Source organism: Sinocyclocheilus rhinocerous, unplaced genomic scaffold (assembly GCF_001515625.1).
Source record: "Sinocyclocheilus rhinocerous isolate Xijiao unplaced genomic scaffold, SAMN03320098_v1.1 scaffold1042, whole genome shotgun sequence".
NCBI classification, from domain to species: Eukaryota; Metazoa; Chordata; class Actinopteri; order Cypriniformes; family Cyprinidae; genus Sinocyclocheilus; species Sinocyclocheilus rhinocerous.
The window spans coordinates 563318-584397 of NW_015640510.1; the positions used below are offsets into that span (position 1 = coordinate 563318).

At 38.2% G+C, this 21080-nt stretch overlaps 2 protein-coding genes across 3 annotated transcripts in view; both read left to right on the forward strand.

Annotated features, from left to right (window-relative positions):
* The window catches only part of LOC107753368 (golgin subfamily A member 3-like), a 2611-nt gene extending 831 nt beyond the window's left edge, over positions 1-1780 (forward strand). The window contains exon 2 of the mRNA XM_016569508.1: positions 1428-1780. Coding sequence (XP_016424994.1) covers positions 1428-1691 — 264 coding nt within the window. The 3' untranslated portion in view covers positions 1692-1780. The remainder of the gene's footprint in view (positions 1-1427) is intronic.
* A 537-nt stretch (positions 1781-2317) lies between these two features.
* Positions 2318-21080, forward strand: part of paplna (papilin a, proteoglycan-like sulfated glycoprotein) — a 44972-nt gene continuing 26209 nt past the window's right edge. The window contains exons 1-14 of one of the 2 annotated variants that reach the window (XM_016569495.1): positions 2318-2512; positions 2624-2765; positions 4850-4891; positions 4979-5054; positions 6562-6665; positions 9192-9252; positions 9870-9972; positions 10118-10248; positions 11957-12080; positions 12171-12251; positions 12716-12888; positions 14320-14443; positions 18869-18995; positions 19202-19273. In XM_016569495.1, coding sequence (XP_016424981.1) covers positions 5004-5054; positions 6562-6665; positions 9192-9252; positions 9870-9972; positions 10118-10248; positions 11957-12080; positions 12171-12251; positions 12716-12888; positions 14320-14443; positions 18869-18995; positions 19202-19273 — 1151 coding nt within the window. In that variant the 5' untranslated portion in view covers positions 2318-2512; positions 2624-2765; positions 4850-4891; positions 4979-5003. The remainder of the gene's footprint in view (positions 2513-2623; positions 2766-4849; positions 4892-4978; positions 5055-6561; positions 6666-9191; positions 9253-9869; positions 9973-10117; positions 10249-11956; positions 12081-12170; positions 12252-12715; positions 12889-14319; positions 14444-18868; positions 18996-19201; positions 19274-21080) is intronic. The other variant, XM_016569496.1, reaches the window with a different exon arrangement.

Consider the following 21080-nt stretch of genomic DNA (forward strand, 5'->3'; position numbering starts at 1 on the left):
GTTCCATGAAGATATTTTGTAAATTTCCTACTGTAAATATATTAAAACTTAATTTTTGATTAGTAATATGCATTGCTAAGAACTTCATTTGGACAACTTTAAAGGCGATTTTCTCAATATTTAGATTTTTTTTGCACCCTCAGATTCCAGATTTTCAAATAGTTGTATCTTGCCCAAATATTGTCCTGTCCTAACAAACCATACATCAATGGAAAGCTTATTTGTTCAGCTTTCAGATGATGTATAAATATCAGTTTCGAAAAATTGACCCTTATGACTGGTTTTGTGGTCCAGGGTCACATTTGAGTTCATGGAGCTCTTTCCTAATGAGCTGATGATCTGAATCAGGTGTGTAAATTAGGGAGACATGCAAAATGTGCAGAGCTGTGGGTCCCCAGGAAATAGTTTAAAAACCACTGTTCTAGATGTCCTATAGGTGTCCAATCCTGCTCCTAAAAGGGCACTTTCTTGCAGAGTTTAGCTCCAGCACACCATTGTGGAAACTTCTAGTGAACTGAAGTCCTTGATTAGGTGTTTCAGCTGTGTTTAATTGGGGCAGGGGCCAAGTTCTCCTGGAAGGTGATCCTTAAGGAGTGGGATTGGACACCCCTGCTATAGGTCAAACAGTAGAGCAGGGTTGGGAAACTTCAGTCCTGGAGGACTGCTGTTCTGCAGAGTTTGGTTCCATCCCTAATCAAACACACCTGCCTGGAATTTTTAAGCAATCTTGAAGACTTTTTTCAGGTGTGTTTGATTAGAAATGTAGCTAAACTGTGCAAGAGTGGACCTCCTGAACCAGCATTGCATGTTCCTGCAGTAGAGCACAATTGTAGTAGCGATAAGGTTGTGGGCTTGATTCCCAAAAAGATGTACGGTATGGCTTGAATGCAGTGTAAAATGTTCCAGGCAAATGAAATGGAAATAAATTAAATGAGAAGGCAAAACATCACAGAGATTGGGGATGGACTCTTTTGAGTTGGGTTAGCAAATAACCACACAGAATACCTTATGTCAAGTTGGGTTCAATTCGGTTTGGTCTTTAAAACTTATTTGTGGCAGTGTGAGGAAGCAGAGCTAAATTTGGTCACTCCTTTTCCTGATAGCCTGTTTTCCCCAGGTCCATTCAATTCCCGGTACGGTATTAAGCTGGCTTACTTGAGGCCATACAAGGCTGTAAGACACACTAATCTCTGGAGGTGAGTCTTGAGCATCTAGGCCACCAAGACTACAGGAGATGTGGCTAAGGATAGCTCCTCTAAGGGGATTACTAGAAGTGTGAGGGCGTGTCCTATGACACGCAAGACAAGCCAGCGCTCAAGGATTAGGCCATTAGTGCTTAGTTGAGTCGCACCAAGGACACAGCCACTCTCTTATCTGCCACTCTCTGCAACCCAGACCTACAACTTCCACTAGAAACCATGTCGAAGGAAAAACTGGAAGGCCTGGTGAAGCGCATGGAGGTGACCCTCGTGGAGATGGAGCAGCTGAAGCTGCACTGTGGCCGGCAGAGCGAGGAGCTGAGCCAGCTGGTGGTGGAGCTCCGCAGGGAGAACCAGGAGCTCGCTGAGAAGTACAACCAGCTGGCCCAGGACATGAAGGAGGCTAAAGAAATCATCGAGCAGTTGCAGGACACCAAGTACGCTTTTGACGCCAAGGAGAGGCAAGCCCAGAAGCTCAGCCGACAACTCTGAAAGACCACAAACGGACTGACGACCCAATGTTTACTAGGTGCATGTTGGGAATATTTTTGATTACAGAGACTTGTTATAAAGGAGTGAAGGAAACTTGTATTACAGTATTTGTGTTGTTTTTTGTTAAAAAAAAAAATACCATGGAGCAAGCAGAATAATTGATTCCAGACATTGTTGAAAATGTATGCACACCATTTAGCTTTTGGGTGAGTTATTCCCAATTATCTATGACTTAATATAGATTTCAGTGATTATTCCTCATAAGGAATTGTTATTTTTTTTCCTTTCGCGCACAAAAAGTATTCTCGTAGCTTCCTATAAGTACGGTTGAACCCCTGATGTCACATGGATTATTTTACTCCTTGCTACGTTTCTGGACTTGGGAACATTTCAGTTGTGTTGCTGTCTATGGAGGGTCAGACAGCTCTCAGATTCCATCAAAAATATCTTAATTTGTGTTCCGAAGATGAACGAAGGTCTTACGGGTTTGGAACGGCATGAGGGTGAGTAATTAATGAGAGAATTTTCATTTTTAGGTGAACTATCCCTTTAAGTGAATGATACAATGACTCACTTGCCGCCACCTATTGGAGTCACGGTGACTGCAGCAGAGTCATTGAGAAATCTCCATCACTAATAACAGTGTGTTACAGTGGACAAGCCAAAGTATACTGCTTCAGAGCATTTGTTTTTCCGAAAAATAGGATTTGTAACAAACCTCACATTTATATCTTTTCGTTTAATTATTAGTATTTTTTATGTTATGCGTGACAAAACATCACAATTGTACAACAGTAAGAAAAACTGTAACTGTGGCATTTGTAAGTATTTGTAAATATGTTAATTGGGTTGAAACGATGGTTATAGGCTATTTTTGTTAGGGGAGTTTTTCCCACTATTAAAATGTTACAACTGAACGCTTCTTTTCTCAGTGTTGTGTGTGTGTGTGTGACGCACTGTGGACATTTAACACCACTCTTCCCTCACGCTCCTCAGAAAGAGACAGAGAGTAGATCATCAGCGTGAGATGCAATCATCAACTCTGCTTTCTTTCGACATCCGGAACAAGTCAAAGTGAGTTATATGTTTACGAGATATTGTTAATTTCTCTTTCAATGTGTTTCTGTGTGAGGAAAACAAAAACAGTTTGTGAGGTTCTCGCTGAAACACGAGCAGTTCATCAAGGTGTGTGCTGAGTGATAGTTTCATCGATCTCTGTTGGGGATCGATGCGGGAATCCTATTTGTACTCTGGCTGGATTATTGGTTAAAAAGTTTATTATCTGAATGAATGCCGTTGGATGTCATTTTTACATGATTTTTAGTTTGTTTTGTTTTTACAAAAAAACTTAGAAACAATGAACTGAAACTAAACAGTCAGACAGTATTTGATGTTATTGAAACAAAGCAAGTTCAGATGAATCAAAATAAGTTTAAAATATGCTTTATCAACATTTCTTGTCACATTTTATGTAAAGTGGTGTGAAATGAATTTTCAAAAGTACAAATATTGCCTATAGTCTCTCAGTCAACATTATTTAGGCCTAATTAACAGCATGATGTTTAGTTTTAGATACATTAAAGTCTCATACAGCAAAGCTGCTTTCTTGTTAAATTTTTAGTCTTTTGATTGTAGTATATTTTGGCTGTATGTCCATTTCGATGACTGTTCGGTGTGTTTTAATGGGAGAGATTACATATACAAGTACAGTTTACATCACATTAAATGTCTATGAATTTATTAAATATATTTCACATCTGAACAAAATCTGAAACAGCACCTATAGGTTCTCCTGCAGTTCAGAAAAGCATGACTTGCAGCGGCGTTGGCAGGTGGCAGCATGCTCAGACTGGCAGCAAAGCCGCCATTTACTGTATTATAGATCTTTCGTAGCTTGTTTCAGGCTGATTGAACATGATTTCTGAGAGTGTTGCTTGACTACCCAGAAGTCTAGTGTATACTGGCATCACTGAGCTGAAGCGCTTTCACCGTTGGCTGCCCCAAATCACAGTTACGGTAATTTGCTTCAAACAATAGTGCCACACATACAGCACTGGCACTCCAAACAAACCTCAGTGCCCTCAGATCACCGCAACGTCAGGCAAATTCAGAAATTAAGAACTGGCTGCTTTTGATTCATGAATGTGGGTTTGAAGTGAACACAGGATGATGAGTTGTGTTGTGGATTTGAATTGGGATGATGGGAAGAGGAATCGATTGAATTTCAATTCGAAGAAATTCAACAGTCACACAACTGAGGACTAAATAATCATTCATTTTGCTGAATTATAATTTCATATGGCCACCTGAGACAGATTTTAAGGGTCGTTGCTCTTGCAAAATCGGTGGTTTTTGCACTTGGTGAGCACCAATTAATTGTAATGGCACTAAATCGTATAGCCTCTAAAATTCTGGCATTTTCAGAAATGTTGTATGGCAATCAATCAAGTGCTCCTATGTGCAACAAGATGATTGGGACCTAAGGCTTTGTTATATCCGAATAAATCTGATGTTCAATTTTCAACTGTTTCAGGTCAGTCAAAACAATTAATGCATCCATCCATCAAAACTTATTTTTCACTTCAAAATCAGAATTTGAATTTGAATTTTAAAGGTATACTGAAGTCTGAAGTTTCACAGAAAGTGAAGTGTATGAACTTTGTACTTTTATTTTTAGCTTCAGACTATGCATTAATATAGTCAGAGGATATCAAATATGTTTGGGTCAGTTTAGAGCACATATTGATTACAGTTGTTTCTGTGCAGATTTTTTTGTGTTCTGAATGACTTGAAAGTTTGGTGTTGTGTTGGTTAGAGTATGATACACAGTTTTGTTTTGTTTTTCCTCAGCAAAAATCTCTGACTTCATGCTTGTTTTATGACAGTTTAGGGCTGTGAATTGGTCATTGGGGTACTAAATAAATGAAAATCTAAAGAAAGTTTTGATTTGCATGGCGATGATTGCAAATGTTAAATCTCAAATAGCGCTTTCCGCGGGCTGTTTGGCATGCGTTCCTGCGTTGCCAATCTAATGTTGTTGTTTTTTTCCATAATTCATGTTTTGAGCCGAGGTGATGTGTCTTGTCTGTTTGAGCATGCATAGCTTCAGGGCTATTCCAAATGAACAGAAAACTAACACACACCTTTGTCTGTTGCAGGACGGACGTTGGGTGTGTGAACATTGAATTGGCAGAAAACAGGTATATTGTCCACGTGTCATCTGGACACTTAATATTGTGTGGCACAGGTGTTGTGGTTTAAGCATGTGTGCTGTGTGTTGTATCCAGTCAGGATTGACTTTGAGCCATCAGGATGCTGTCGGTTGTGGCCTGTCTACAGCTGTTACTGGCCTCTGCTTTCATGGTGAGTGAAATATTGCAGTAGTCTATAACAGATGATAGTTCCAGTCAACAAATTACACTTACATCATCATGTAAGGTAGAATACAGCCAGTAAATCTGAAACAGAGACATGTAACTGTTAAGCAAAACATCCCAGCACATAGTATGTGAGGACAAACCTCATCTGCTTTAAAATGTATATCTAAATGCTGGCCACATTTCATATACTCAGAAACATAGTACAGAAGTACTGAACTGTTTGTTCAGGAACATATGTAATATTAAAATACAATAGTGGCCCCCAAAATATTTGGTGACATTTGAGCACTTAAGTCACACTTAAAGTCGCAATGAAATAGATTTTTTTCTTCTGTATTGTGATGTACATCTGAGTGTGGGGGGCGGGACTTTGTATGCATCAGTTGTTGATTGGATGTTGAGATGTGGGCGTGGCTCTCAGTTTAATCTCGCTAAATTAATGGAGAAATCCTGGCAGCACAGGTTAAATAAAAATTAAAACATGGACATGGATGAATTGTTAACACATAAGAAAATGTGTTAAGTAAATAGATTAGAAAATAAAATGTTTATTTCATGGCAACTTTATAACTGTCTGAATGTCATTGTATTAGTGCTGCATTCAGAAAATCCTATACATTGACTTTCAGATTAAGTGTTTGGATGTTTCCAAATATCTTCAAGTGCGATCTGCACTAAAGTGAGAGTGAAAGTAAAGTTTTAGCAGAGGAACTACAGTTGTACTTCATCACATTAACAACATAATCACACAGCTACTTGCCAAATCAAAGAATGGACACTCACGAAAAATGATTATTTAATTGAGTTGGATTTGTTTTTCATGCGAGAAGAAATGGTGTGGAGTGACACTTATGGCAACATTTATGGCAGCTATGTAGAAAATCAGTTGTCTGGAAAGGCTGTCAGTTATACAGTTTAGCATCATTATTCGAAAACCACAGAATACCAAGATTGACCAATCAAAGTCAAGCATTCCAGAGATGTTGCGCATTAATAAAATGTAATTGATATGAGCACAATATTTCAGTTATCTTACAATAACACAGAGTGATTAAAGCTTGCAGTCGGCATGACACGAAAATTCACCCTTTCTATTTGACAAATTCTTGATGTAGTGTGAATTATTGTTAATGATTCGTCCATGTTTCTTTTTAAAAAATGTCATAACTGGACCTTCCAGTGAAAACGACTGATTTCTCTCCGGTGACATATGCAGGTCTTCTCCGATCATTTAGCAGGACTTTTCTGATCATTTTCGTAAACTCCGCCCCTGCAAGCTCACCTCCACTTTTGAGAGCCACGCCCACATCTCAACATCCAATCAGCAACCGCTGCACTGAACCAAGTCCTGCCTTGCATTTTTTTATTTTTCAGATAATCATAATGTGGCAGAAAATATCTGTCGCAGCGTACATTTCCTCATGACTTTAACTAACTTCATACAGTATGTGATTTGATAAAAACTGATGATTTGCTAACCGTGTTTATAGCAACCCACCGGTGATTTCTGGGATGAGTGGGGCCCGTATGGCGAATGCAGTCGCAGCTGTGGCGGTGGGGTTACTATGAGGACGAGACGATGTGTAACCCAGCGGTGAGTGGCAGACTGTCATCACTTTCACAGCCTCATGTCATCGAGAGACTCTTTTATTTACTGTTATTCTAATGTCATCCAGTGGCCTTTGATGAGTTAACTTGAGTTAGTTCAGGGATGAAACAGATGTCAAGGGGTTCATCAGAGCTGAAAACGAGATATCGAATAGTGCTTTGAATGCACAGGAGAGTGAGTTATTCTTCTGTAGCTGAAGGGAGAATATCCAGTTGAAAAGAAGACTGTAAACTGAGACGTGAACCTAGTCAAGGCAGCTGTGTCATTATTCAGTGAAGAGCGCACGATTGAAAGCACAAGTCATCATCCTTGTTTACATCTTTTGGCTTTTTAGAAACATGCCTGGCCTCCAGGTGTTCAGTTAAAGAGTCCCTATTCTCTATTCCTGTCCTTAAGATATTATTTACACTCTTAAAAATAAAGGTTCTGTATTGGCATCTACAGTACACTGAAAAAAATTATGTAGAAACTATTTTCATATAGGAATTACTAGTAAATTTCACTAAGATATGGCAAGTGAATTAAATGTGAAATTATGTAAAAATGTGTGCTGTCAAATGATTAATCGCGATTAATCGCATCCAAAATAAAGGTTTTTGTTTACATAGTATATGTGTGTGTACTGTGTACATTTATTATGTATATATAAATACACACCCATGCATGTATACATTTTAGAAAAATGTTACGTTTATATATTAAATATATTTATATATAATATAAATTATATGAATATAAACATATACATGTAAATATTTTCAAAATATATACTGTATGTGTGTATTTATATATACATAAATATTCACCGTACACACAGATATATTATGTAAATAATACAAACTTTTATTTTGGATGCGATTAATCACGATTAATCGTTTGACAGCACTAGTAAAAAATGTGAAAAGTAGAAAGATTATTTTGTTCCATGCAGAACCTTTACCATCCATGAAAACTGTCCATCGGTTCTTCATAGTGAGAATTTAAAAATGTTCTTCACACTAAGAAAAAAAATGGTTCTTTTAAGAACTGATTACTGAAAGGTTATTTGAGGAACCAAAAATGGTGCTTGTATGGCATCACTGCAAATCCCCTTTTGGAACCTTTATTTTTAAAAGTGCATCATCTGTTCATCTTACAGAAGTGATATGCAATGTTTCTTTTGTCACACACACTGATTTAGTCAAGTATGCAAGGTCAAGGTCAAGTATGCACTTTAAGAGGAACATGGTGCATTGTATAATTGTGAGTTTCAGTGATAGGGACTTGGCTGGGGAAAGTCTTCACCAGGACATTGAGAGCTTTGGTCATAAATCTGGGTGTTGGAATCTGGTCTGCGTGTTTAGTCTTGCATTTTACTCAGTGAACGGCGCCGTATGAAAACAAGGCAGATTTTCTATAAATGTACCACTCCTCTTTAAATGATTTGCCTAGCCCAAATTAAGTTAAATAATACTTTCCCATAAGAAAATGTATTCATACAGTACTCCTACCAGTTGGAATGCCTTCTGTCTTTGTTTGCATGAAATAACCATGTTATTGTGCATGCACGATGCATTGAGAAACATAAAGCTGCATGTGTGTCAGAACTTCCCAGAAACCGAGTTTTTACAAGTGAACTCAATAACATGTGAGAAATTTGAGCTTCTGAATACACTTCTCGCTCAAGACTAGAACGTTCCCCTGAGGCGATGTTTCTGGGACTTTCAGACATCTCTCTTCCAGCTTGGTGTGAGTGTTTGTACCTGTGCACTCCTGCGTCTTTTCGTCTCGCCGGGTGAATCACACACCGCTCCCTGACTCTTACCTCTCAATATTACTGTCTGTCATGTGCTGACATAACATTTAGAAATACTGGAAACTCCACGCAGCTGTATCTGTTCATTATTGATGTTACTGATGTATGAGGACAGGAGAACGGGATGACGCATTTGGACCAGACGAGTAAATGTATGAAGTAGTGCGGAACTTGTTGTGTCTCGGTACACACCTATAAGCAGAGAGAACACTTGTTATGATCTCTGTGCTTTTGTGTGTCTGCGTGGGTGTGTTTTTTTAGCGAGGGTGTGCGTTTGTATGCATCCTTAGACATGTCTGTAATGTGAGACACTTGATTTTAGGGTGTTTTCAAACTTTTTTTTGTGGGCTCTAAGAGACATTTAAAATAATCTTGTGTTGCATTGTGAAAAGTGCTATACAAATAAATGTGAATTGCATTGCATTTTGTCTTATATGTGAATGCCGCAACTCTTGAACACCACGTGCATAATTGAATTCATGTTTGCATAATGCAAAATATGTTTGGCAATTGCTAGTTACCATGCTACATTACAGTAATGTTACACAACAACACTGAGTTGAGTATTTCTCAGATTTTAAAAAAAGAAGCATGTTAAAAACATTGTCAACTGCAAATATGAATACTTGGTTTTACTAGATTGCCTTGCAATACTGTGTTTTGTGAAAACATCCTAGCAAAATCTCACCTTTAGTTCATGTGTCCTCTTTCTACAGAACTGATGGAGGGCATAGCTGTGTGGGTCCAGAGAAGTCCTATCGCTCGTGTAATATCCAGGTATGCACTGGAAACCTGATCCATGTGCATGTTAGAAATTACATTTTATATCTAATCAATTAGTACCATACTAAAGTTAATTGCTTTTGGGCATTGTATATTGTATTTTGCTTTGACATTATTAATATCTACATTATCATTCAAAAGTTTGTGGTCAAAAATGTTTTTGAAAGAAGTCTCTTCTGCTCACTAAGACTGCACTTTATTGATCAAAAATACAGTAAAAAAACAGTAATATTGTGAAAAACGATTGTGATTTAAAATAGCTGTTTTCTATGTAAATATATGTTAAACTGTAATTTATTTCTGTGATGCGCAGCTGTATTTTCAGCATCATTACTCTAGTCTTCAGTGTCACATGATCTTCAGAAATCATACTAATATTCTGATTTGCTGCTCAAGAAACATTTCTGATTATTAGCTACGTTGAAAACTACCATAACAAAACTAACCAAGATTCTTTGATAAATAAAACATTCAAAAGAACAGCATTTATTCCAAACTGAAACTTTTTGTAACATTATAAATGTTTTTACTGTCACTTTTGATCAATTGAATGCATCCTTGCTGAGTATTAATTTTCTAACCCCAAACCTTCTTTTTGTCTGAGCTATCAGGACTGTCCCGAGGGATCCAGGGATTTCAGAGAGGAGCAGTGCTCTCAGTTTGATGGCACTGATTTTCAAGGAAAGCGCTACAAATGGCTGCCATACTATGGTGGTATGTACAGACAGGAAGTGATTCTGTGTGCCAGGGCTGATTCACCTCAAAATGAAAAATGTAGCATGGTATACTAGAGGTTTAGCAGAAATTCTGTGCAGGTGACAGTGCCAATGTTATGCTGTATCTTCTCTCTTCTGTTCAGGAGAAAACCCCTGTGAGCTCAGCTGCATTCCCAGAGGAGAGAACTTCTACTTTCAGCACAAGTCTGCGGTGGTGGATGGCACACCCTGCCATCCCGGAGGAAAGGACATCTGTGTGGAGGGGCTCTGTAAGGTTAGCGCAACAGTCCACTTCAGTCATCTACACTTATTTTAACCAACTTACCCGAGTGTGGAATAAACCTCGTATAGATTTTGAAAGAGTTGCTAATTTCGACCAGACGGTCGACCAGTCAACTAGTAGATACTTGAAGCCCAGTAGTAATCTACATTTTATTTTATCTTTAGATTTAGATTTTCTTTCTTCTTCAAAGCAGATGAATTTAGAGACAGAACCACTCTTGATAAATTCTCTTTGAGTGGTTTCTAAATTCATTCCCCATTACTGCACCGCTGCTAAAGCCATCAAAACACTGCCTGTGTAACAAATCCCCTGCCCACAGGAACAACTTTCAGAACAGGTACTGGCAGACCTCAATTCATCTGCTTTGTTCCTGTTAGAGTGCTCAATCCAAAGTTCTCAGTTTGTGTGAGCCCCCTATAAGAAATGAGTCTAATCAGAAATGACCAGCCCAATTATGGAGGTCTTTCTTAAAGGGATAGTTCACCCAAAAAAGAAACTCCTGTCACCGTTTACTCGATGTTGTTCCAAACCCAGACTTTTGTTCATCTTCAGAACACAAATGGAAGATATTTTTAATGAAACCTGAGCGATTTCTGTCCCTCCATTGAAAGTCCATACAATCAAAACTTTGATGCTTTAAAAAGTTCATAAAGAGATTGTGAAAGTAATTGCTTAATTTCATTAAATATTTAATTTGGGCTTTGACTCACATCAGGGTCATTAACGTTAACTAGAACTACAAAAAATGTAAAAAATAAACATGAACTAAAAAATAAATAAGTAAACATATTTTATTTCATCTAATTGCCAAGGCAACATTTTTCATTTAGGTTAAAATTAATGACAATTTTTAATATTATTAATAAAAATGACAAAAAATACAAAAATTAAAATAGAAAATATAAAAATAAAAACTAATAATAAAACATATAATAGTCTCTCAGTTGATACTAAAATAACACTGATTCACATATAAACTTTAATCAGCACACATACACAGAGCACATCAAATGTCATGAAAGATGAAGAGTGAGAAAAAATCTTTAAATCTTTAAAAAAACTTTAAAACCGACTATCATCCAGACATCCCACCCAACTGATTAGTCAATTATGGAAATATGCAGTTTTGCACATCCCTAGTGCAGGTGCTTTCTTGCCTGCTGTGGTTTAGTAAATATTATTCATGCCTAAGAGCTTTACATTCTTGGAATTCATTTTAACGTTTAGTCATTTGTTCTTGGTTTATTAATGAGGTCTACTCAGAATAATCAGCATATACACAATTGCTTTAAATTTGACATTTTAAAGGGGTCATATGATGCTGCTAAAAAGAACATTATTTTGTGTAATGAAATGTGTTTATGCAGTTTAAGGTTCAAAAAACACATTATTTTCCACATACTATACATTTGTTTCTCTCCTTTATGCCCCCTTTTTGAAACGCGTCGATTTCGCATCATATGACCCCTTTAAAAGTAGGAAGACAGTGAAAACAGTGAGCTTTTTTGTTGTTTAAAAAGGCGTAAGAGCCTTTAATTGGCTGTTTGAGATTTCTCAGTAGACATTAAGAATCTCACAGTGTGGAGTTGAACAATAGCATCTTTGTTAAATCGCGCAGCCTCAGTCCCTGTGTTTTACCTTGACTGTGTAGGGTGTTTAGAGAACTACAGCGCTGTTTCTGTTCTTTGTCTGCTCACAGCGTCTCGGCTGTGATAACATGCTGGAGTCGCTCCAGGAGGAGGATCCCTGTCTACAGTGTGGAGGAAACGGACAGTCATGCAATCTAGCCAAAAACAGTTTCTCAATGCGAAACCTGCCCAAAGGTAAACTCACCCAAGATATAGCCGCATTTATATTTTATACTGTATGTATGTTCCTGTGCCTGAAAAAATAGTTTTATCTCTTGCTTACAGGTTACAATCAGATGTTCATCATTCCTGTCGGGGCGACCACTATACGCATCAAGGAAACAGTGCCAACGCGCAATTACCTTGGTGAGTGTATGTGAGCAGTGGCGGCTCGTGGGGTTTCAAATAGAGGAGGCACTAATTGTATTGGTCTGGGGATCCCTGCCGATTATTATTATTATTATTTGCTTAACCACTTTAAAATGGCGTTTTGGTTGCTTTTAGTCAGAAAACATAAAGAAAATGACACAAATACAGCAAGATAATATAATTTCACGTACCTGGCCTATCACTTGAAGCAAACATCCATCCCTTCTTATAAGTCTGTTGTGCCATTTAATTAAGTCGACTGCTGTAGCCTATATCGACATGAACTGAAATTAATTGTGAATTTTATTAACGTTAAATCGTCCTCCTCCCATTTTCACCTCAAAATTTTGTGGAAGCTGTGCCTCCCCCGACGAGCCGCCACTGTATGCGAGTAAGATCCTAATCCTAATCTATTCATCAGCATCATTGACCTTTTTATCCTTGCATTTTTCCTCTGACAGCAATCAAAAACCTGCGTGGTGAGTACTACCTTAACGGACATTGGGTGATCAATTTCTCTCGTGCCACACCTATTGCTGGCACTGTGCTGTATTACCAGAGGGGAACCGAGGGTGAAAAAACTCCTGAGATAATCACAGGCCGTGGCCCGACCACTGAGCCCCTAGTGATAGAGGTGAGAGCCCGTTTAAGGTTTCCTATTAGATTTGTGTGTGTTAATTAATGTTGGATGTAGAATTCACAATTAATCAAAATAAAACCAAAAGTGGGATATGGCTAGTACAGTCATCCAATAGTAAATGCTCTGATTTAATCGAATAAATATATGAGCTGCATGTTTCAGAGTGAAGCATGGCACTGTGTTCATTTACACGTGAGCGGCTCATGATCCAGTGGTGTTTTTAGCATCTCAGAGTGTCTCTGTTCACAGTAAATGCTGCTCCACATGAGCCCTCCGAAGCGCTTTCGAGACGGATTGAAATCTGATCGCTCAAACCACTTCAGGAGGATTGCACTGGACAAGTGTAAATGCATCTGGTTGTTGAAACCACAAATGTAACTTTTACTTCTCCCAAAATGTTAAAATAATAAACGTGTGAGAGCGTGTTATAGGCTATATGACGTGTCATAGCTAGATATGACTGCACTCTTCAGCAAATCGACGCAGAAATTGCCGCAAATGAAACTGAAAGTAAGTTGTAGACGCTAAACACACAATCATATTCATTAAGTAACTTATCTTTCCAGTGCTGATGCCGTCTTTCATCTTGAAATTAGCTGATGATGAATAAAATGCGGTGCATATCTGTTGCTTTTGTTGACGTGAACTCCATTAAATTTGCATACAGTATAGCCTGTGAACTGAAGATCAGATTTCATGGCACTGTGTTCATTTACACGTGAGCGGCTCATGATCCAGTGGTGTTTTTAGCATCTCAGAGTGTCTCTGTTCACAGTAAATGCTGCTCCACATGAGCCCTCCGAAATGCTTCTGGTTGTTGAAACCACAAATGTAACTTTTACTTCTCCCAAAATGTTAAAATATTAAACGTGTGAGAGCGTGTTATAGGCTATATGACGTGTCATAGCTAGATATGACTGCACTCTTCAGCAAATCGACGCAGAAATTGCCGCAAATGAAACTGAAAGTAAGTTGTAGACGCTAAACACACAATCATATTCATTAAGTAACTTATCTTTCCAGTGCTGATGCCGTCTTTCATCTTGAAATTAGCTGATGATGAATAAAATGCGGTGCATATCTGTTGCTTTTGTTGACGTGAACTCCATTAAATTTGCATACAGTATAGCCTGTGAACTGAAGATCAGATTTATATCCGTTTTAGCGGAGACAAATTTATGTGGCCAATTGTAAATGGAACGGTTTTAACAAATAAAATTGTTTTCCGATCAGAGAAAACGCGTGAAGTAACCAGGTGTAAACTGGCCCAAAAAGGAACAAAACAAATCAGTATCTGTAAAATCCCAGGCCACTGCAATGAAGAAGAAATGCAAAAATGTAAACAAAAACTTACTGTGTGCCTTCACCTGTTTGAGACATATTTTACACAGAACACTATGACCATCAGTGTCGGTTTCTCTACAGCTCATCACTCAAGAGGACAATGAGGGAGTGGAGTATGAGTATTATCTGCCGAACGGACGCTCAGTGGAGGGATATTACTGGAGCTACGGCTCCTGGTCTGCCTGCAGCAAGGAGTGCAGCTCAGGTCAGTGTCAGAGCACCAATAAGCAGTTTGCATTGAGGAAATATGGCAGGCTTGGCCTCTGGGTTTTGTAGAAGGACACAGGAAGAGTGTCTGTTCATTTAAGGCAAGATACTACAGGCAAAACCATTGTATTTTAATGCACTGGTCAGGATTTTTGCTTCCATATTTTAGACCAGTGGAAAGAAAACATCCAAGATACACATTTAAGTGTTTAATTACAATTGATCTATTTGCATCTGTAGATTTCAATTATAATACATATCTTTAATGGCTGCTTTCTCAAAATGAGTCAGAAATCTCCACTTCAGCAGCGCTGGGAACTTTGACTGAAATTTTCATTCCTATCTATATTCTGAAGGGCTTTACAGAGGGGTTTGTTTACATAACAGTGTTTATTTATGTAACACTGTATTCATAAAAACATGGTGCTTTTTTTCAGCCTTTAATATGGTTCTGACAGTATTTTCTGATTTGTGGAGTGGTAACAAGAGAAACCCAAAATGCCCTCTGTAATAATAACCCTCTCTAATATGTCAACAAAATGACACAAGAACTTTGAACCTGGCTTTATCCAATGTTGAAGATTTCTGTTTTGGATATTTTTGCAAACAAGTGCATATTTAGTCTCATTTGCATACACTGAAAAACTGGCAACGTAATAATGGTAACATAACTGGTTTAAGTCAAAACTATTATTTATTATATTATTATATATTACTGTATTATTATATTGCTGAATCAACTTATACAATAATTTATACCACCAAAACAAGTCTATATGGGTTAAATCATGTAGAAATAGCTATTTAAAGTAACAATTGCAGGTGACCTGTTTTTGCAGTGTATATAAACATAACTAATTTTTCAGAAACCTGTCTTGATGTACTGTGATTAAACAACTGGGGTGAATTATGATGATAGCAGGGATTCCCAAATGTTTTTGTCAGCCAGATCCCTTCAAATAAAATATTTACTTGCAATAACTAATAATAATTTAACAATACATTTGCATATTTACAGTTCTCTGATGTTGGTTAACGGTCACATTGACTTGCAGATGAACAAATAAAATATTTATATTTTTAGTGTTCAAGTGTTTAAATTATTATTATTTTAAATTTTTTTTGATTTGACTAATTATTAACTTTTTATCAACTCACAAACCGACTGCAGTTATTACATTAAGCCCAGTTTAGGAAACCCTGGTGTAATGTAATTTTTAATGCATTTTATGATGTTGATATAAATATAGAATTTGTTTTTTCTTCGTTTTTTTATATCAATATGGCACTTTAATGGTAAGTTTAAAACAAATTTGATAAAAAAGTAATCTGAAAGTAATCTAAAAAGTAGTCAGAATACAGAATACAAGTAGTCAGTAACCAAGATTATGTAACTAACTAGCCTACAGTTTTCATCATGTAATTTGTAATCAGTAACGGACTACAGTTTTTAAGTACTGAAATCTACTCTGCTGGAGAACAGGATCATTGGATATGCACAACCTTACACTGATCATACCAGCCTGTTCATGTTGTCATTAAAGCAAAATAAGGACCAAATACTGGGATTTTTAACCAGGGAAAAGCCTGCTGATGTCACTGTTAGTACAGTGTATCTCAACCTTTTTGACTCTAAGGCCACTCATCGTCAAAAATGATATTCGGAGATATTTCTGATATTTCTGCTGTGATGACAAAGCAGCTAATTTTCTAACTTTTTATTTACAGACGGTAGGAGTGGCAATATATAAAAATTCAATAAAATATTAAAATTCCAAAATTCTGGAAGTTTCTGCTCATTTCAAACCTTTTTTTGTGTACAGAAACTAGTGGCAACATATTAAAATAATTTTAAAATAATTCTGAATAATTCAAATAATTTAATCACATAATTCCAGAACTTTAAATAAGAAAAGACATGAAAACTGATCAGAAATAAACTTTAAACAAACTCAAAATGTTACAGTAATCCCCCCCAGCCCTTCTCGTAAGGCGCATCCTCACACCATAAATAGTCTAATGGAGTGGAAGGGTGGGTGCGCTGGAGGCTGACGAGGGGAGGTATAGACTAACCAGGAAGCCTCCAGGGTGGTACCAACAGTACAGGGAAGGTGGGGGTAGCTCAGGGAGCCAGGGAGGCACTGGAGACAGAGGATACAGGGACAGGGTAGACCACCACATTGCATGCATGTGGGCTGCCCAATCACACATAATAGCTGGAGCCATTATAGACAATGTTGTAGACTCTGGGCTGGGCTTAGGGATCAGATCGGGCACTGGGCTGAGCTTTGGAACAAGATTTACTGAGCTGTGCTCATGGGCTGGAGCCATCACTGGACTGTACTCAGGGGCTGGAGCCATGACTGGGCTGAATTCTAGGGCTGGAGCCATTACTGAGCTGTGCTCATGGGCTGGAGCCATCACTGGGCTGTACTCAGGGGCTGGAGCCGACACTGGGCTGAACTCTAGGGTTGGAGCCATCACTGGGCTGTACTCAGGGGCTGGAGCTGACACTGGGCTGAAGAGGATTGAGGCTGAGGTTATATGGAGCATTGGGGACCGGAGAGAAGAAGTCGTCTTATTCAGCACTACCCGGATGGAAGTAAAGGCTGGATCCGCCACTTTAGGTATCAGGTCAGCGCTGTTAGAAATCATCTTTCGGTCTTGGGGAAAGACGGGTGAACTGGGTGACATGGTCCCAGTGCTAAGGTATATGGAGGGTGCAGGCTTAGAGTGAGCTGGAGTGCCCACATGCTTTCGGATGGAGACTGAACCATGACTTGGCTGAACACTAGGGCTGGATCCATCACTGCGCTGCACTCTGGAGCCATCACTGAACTCTGGTCAGGGGATGGAGCCATGACTGGGCTGAACTCTAGGGCTGGAGCCATCACTGGGCTGTACTCTGGGGCTGGAGCCATGACTGGGCTGAATTCTAGGGCTGGAGCCATTACTGAGCTGTGCTCATGGGCTGGAGCCATCACCGGGCTGGCCTCGATTAGGAACTAATGTGTGGTCGGAACCAAAGTTTACAGGACTGCGTTCTCTGGGACCCTCTCAAGCGGAGGAATTCTACATTCCGATTGGTTGCCGCCCAACAGCGTCATAGTTCATTACCATAAAGTTGAACTGATTTCAACTCTCCTTGACGCCCTCGCCGGCCAAGACGCGCCGCGCCGCTTTTCGCCGCCCGCTCACATTGAAAATGAATGTCTTCCGGTCACTTTGACGCTCTCGCCGCCGGCGGTGTGAACGCACAGTTAGAGTGAGCTGGAGTGCCCACATGCTTTCGGATGGAGACTGAATGATGATAGTGATTGCCCTCATTAACTGCATCAACTACGAAATTTGAACCGTTTAGACAGAGGACGTAATTAATAAAGTCCACTAAGGGCCTATTACAATCAACAGAAGAAAGGAACTAACATAATTCATTTTAATAACTTCAGTCCCATCCAAAAGCAGGCATTGTATTGCTCCAGCTCACCAGATGGGAGTATTCCAAGAACTCCTCCACATACCACTCCAGAGGTCATCCGTGCTGTTGGTGAGGAGGTGATCTTCAGCCCAGTTTATTAAATCCTTGTTTTGTTCCTGCATTCTCTTATGGGTTTGTGGGTGCAATGAAGCACACAATGAAGAAGATCCTTAGGAAGATTTTTTAATATCACTCAAAACATGAAACAGGAGAAAATACAACCACTATAACACAAACAAACAGAATCAATGCAGGACAAAGGGGAACTGGAAACTGAGGACTTAAATACAAAGCAGACATGGGCCGAAACCAATGAGGCACACCAGAACAGAAAATTCTAAATAATCAGTAACCAAAGAAACAAATAAGCAGGGAACGAAGAAGAGCTGAACTAATTAACAGGTTAGAAAATGGAGCATGAAACCGAAAACAGAAAAGACATGAAAACTGATCAAAAACTTTAAACAAACTGAAAATGTGACAACTTTTTTATTACCAATAAATGTGTACTTTTTCCTTGTTTGTTTGCTCAGCCATTTCTGAGCAATTTCTACCCACTAACATATTTTAGAGCTTATTTCCATCTATACATCAATATATCCAGGCTTTCCAATACTGTGGGAGCCCTGGATCACAAATAAAAATGACAGGTTTTGAGGGAACTAATTATATAAAAAAATACAGCTTGAATCTTGATTTTTGTTTTTTTAAGCCTTAATGCTTGTTTTGTCTTCTATAAATGATTTTGAGGCCCATTTGGACGTTTGAGGCCCCTGCTTGAGAACTATTGTGTTAGTAGGCTGCTAATATTATGCCCCATGTAATTGTTATGGTTGGGATTTCCTTACATATTTGTTATGCATTTATTCATGGTTGGTATATTTATATTGAAAAAGGGTTTCTATATTTCTGTAATTTTGCAATCCTTTTTTCCATATATTTTAGGTTACCAGTCACGTCTGGTCTTCTGTACCTTTGATGATGAAGCGTATTCTGATTACCTGTGTGCTTCCTTCCCTCGACCCCTCAGTAACCGCACATGCAATGAACAGCAGTGCCCACAAACCCGCAGGTACAGCATGTTCAGCTCAAAGCCAGCTGTAGTGTGTTTGGTGCATGAACACCTGGAATGTCTCTTTACAGTGTTTATTTAATATCATAAACCTATTTCTGCCCACAAATGTGTTTTAATGTTGTGTTATAAATTGCGGTTGCTGTCTGACTTGTGGAGAACCGCTGGGTCTCACAGCTTTGGCTGTACTGTTCCTGTTCTGTAAGGATGGCGTATGTGTACGAGCCACGCTTGTGGAGGCCCATGGAAGCACCACGAGTCTATGTACAAGTGTACAGGTAACAGCCTTCAGAGGCTGATATACTGCAGCGCATGACCTCAAGCACACATTTGTGTCCAGACTATGCAACCTCTCAGGAATCTCACATGTTTCATGTGCCTCTGGACTACATTATGAGATTTTCTAAAGAATTTGAAGCGTCTGTGTGTAACTGATTTCCCAGTATGCACAGCACCAGATTATATCAAAAAGACAGTCCATCAGTATAACAGTGTCTTTAAGACCTCTATGGCCTTTGAGAATGAGCTGGGTAGTAAATGATGACATGTAATTTAGATTACACAGATTCCAAAAATCCGGAAATTACATGATTACTCACTCAGTGACAGTAAATTATTCATAAATTTAGTTATTCTCCTTAATTCTTTTTTTCTCTTAAATTTTACCTTCTAAAATAATTCAATATGTGTGTCATATTGAATACGCTGAGTATTCACAATATGTGATGGTCATTTAAATGTCATGTAAATTAATTTGCAGTCCATACATCTGGATTTGGGGACAAACGCACATCTCAGTACCATGAGATTATGAGAGCATAAGATTAATAATTGTGCCAGTTACTAAACTAATCTGACAAAAAAATATATTTCAAACCTGGATGACTTTGGCCATGTCATTGCTGTTTTCATGTTTATTAATGTTTGTTCAAGTGATGCAGACATTCCCAAAACAATTTGTCAATCAAACAACCTCTGTCCTACAATATTAACTTGAAGAGATCTACAGTTAATATTTCATTTATTTAACAATGCATTTGCATGTTCTCTGCTGTTGGTTAATGGTCATAAATAATTCCATTTAAATCTATAAACAAGTTAGGTCAAAAGTAATCTAAAAGTAATCCAGTAATGTAGTCAGAATACATTACCTAAAATGAGTAATCTAGATTACATTACCAACTACAATTTTTATGTAATTTGCAATCAGTAAAAGATTACGTATCACTTATATATATGTATATATATTTAAATACATCTATATTTTCTCGTTTTAGTTTTTTGATACATAAAATTAAACTAAATGAAATGAGAACTCTTGCTTTGCACCTAGCTGAAATCAAATAAGTGTTTATATATTTTCTTTCAGTAAATGTTTATTCTATTTTAAGTGCATAATATAATATAATCCTGGCTGGCACGTCTAAGAGATTGTTCACATCATTAATATGTGTTTGAGTTCAGTTCGCACCAGTGTTTTACATGTTTAGTGCTATGTTTATGTCTTGTGAGCGCTTGTTCCTTCACATGTGAAGATGAACCAAGGCCCAGGGCAGCTGTTCAGCTCAGAGCTCCACTCGTCTCTTTGAGCCTGCCTCGTGTGTCAGAGGAGGTTTTTCTCTTTTGCTTTATAGACACTGCAGTAGTTTCACCTCAGTAAATATTTCACTGATTCCTGCCGTTCACATACAGTATATGAACCGTAGAGCTCTGAGCTGAGCTGCTGTCTGTGTTCTAGGTAGGTTGTTGTGTGTTATAGTTTTGCGGGCACTATAGATCTATTTTATATGTATAGATTTTATATACATGATGGGCCTGATTTACTAAGATCCAAAATAGAGAGTATCAATTAGCTTATGCTGTAGTAGTATACGTATTATGTGCTCTTTGTAGATGAATAATCGTGCAGGTTAGACACATTATATAAATTAAATCTTTTTACCAAATATTGCTCACAGCCGAATGCCATATTACTTGATTTCATATAATCAGTATATTAGAATGATTTCTGAAGATCATGTGACACTGAAGACTGGAGTAATGATGCTGAAAATACAGCTTTGATCACAGAAATAAATTACATTT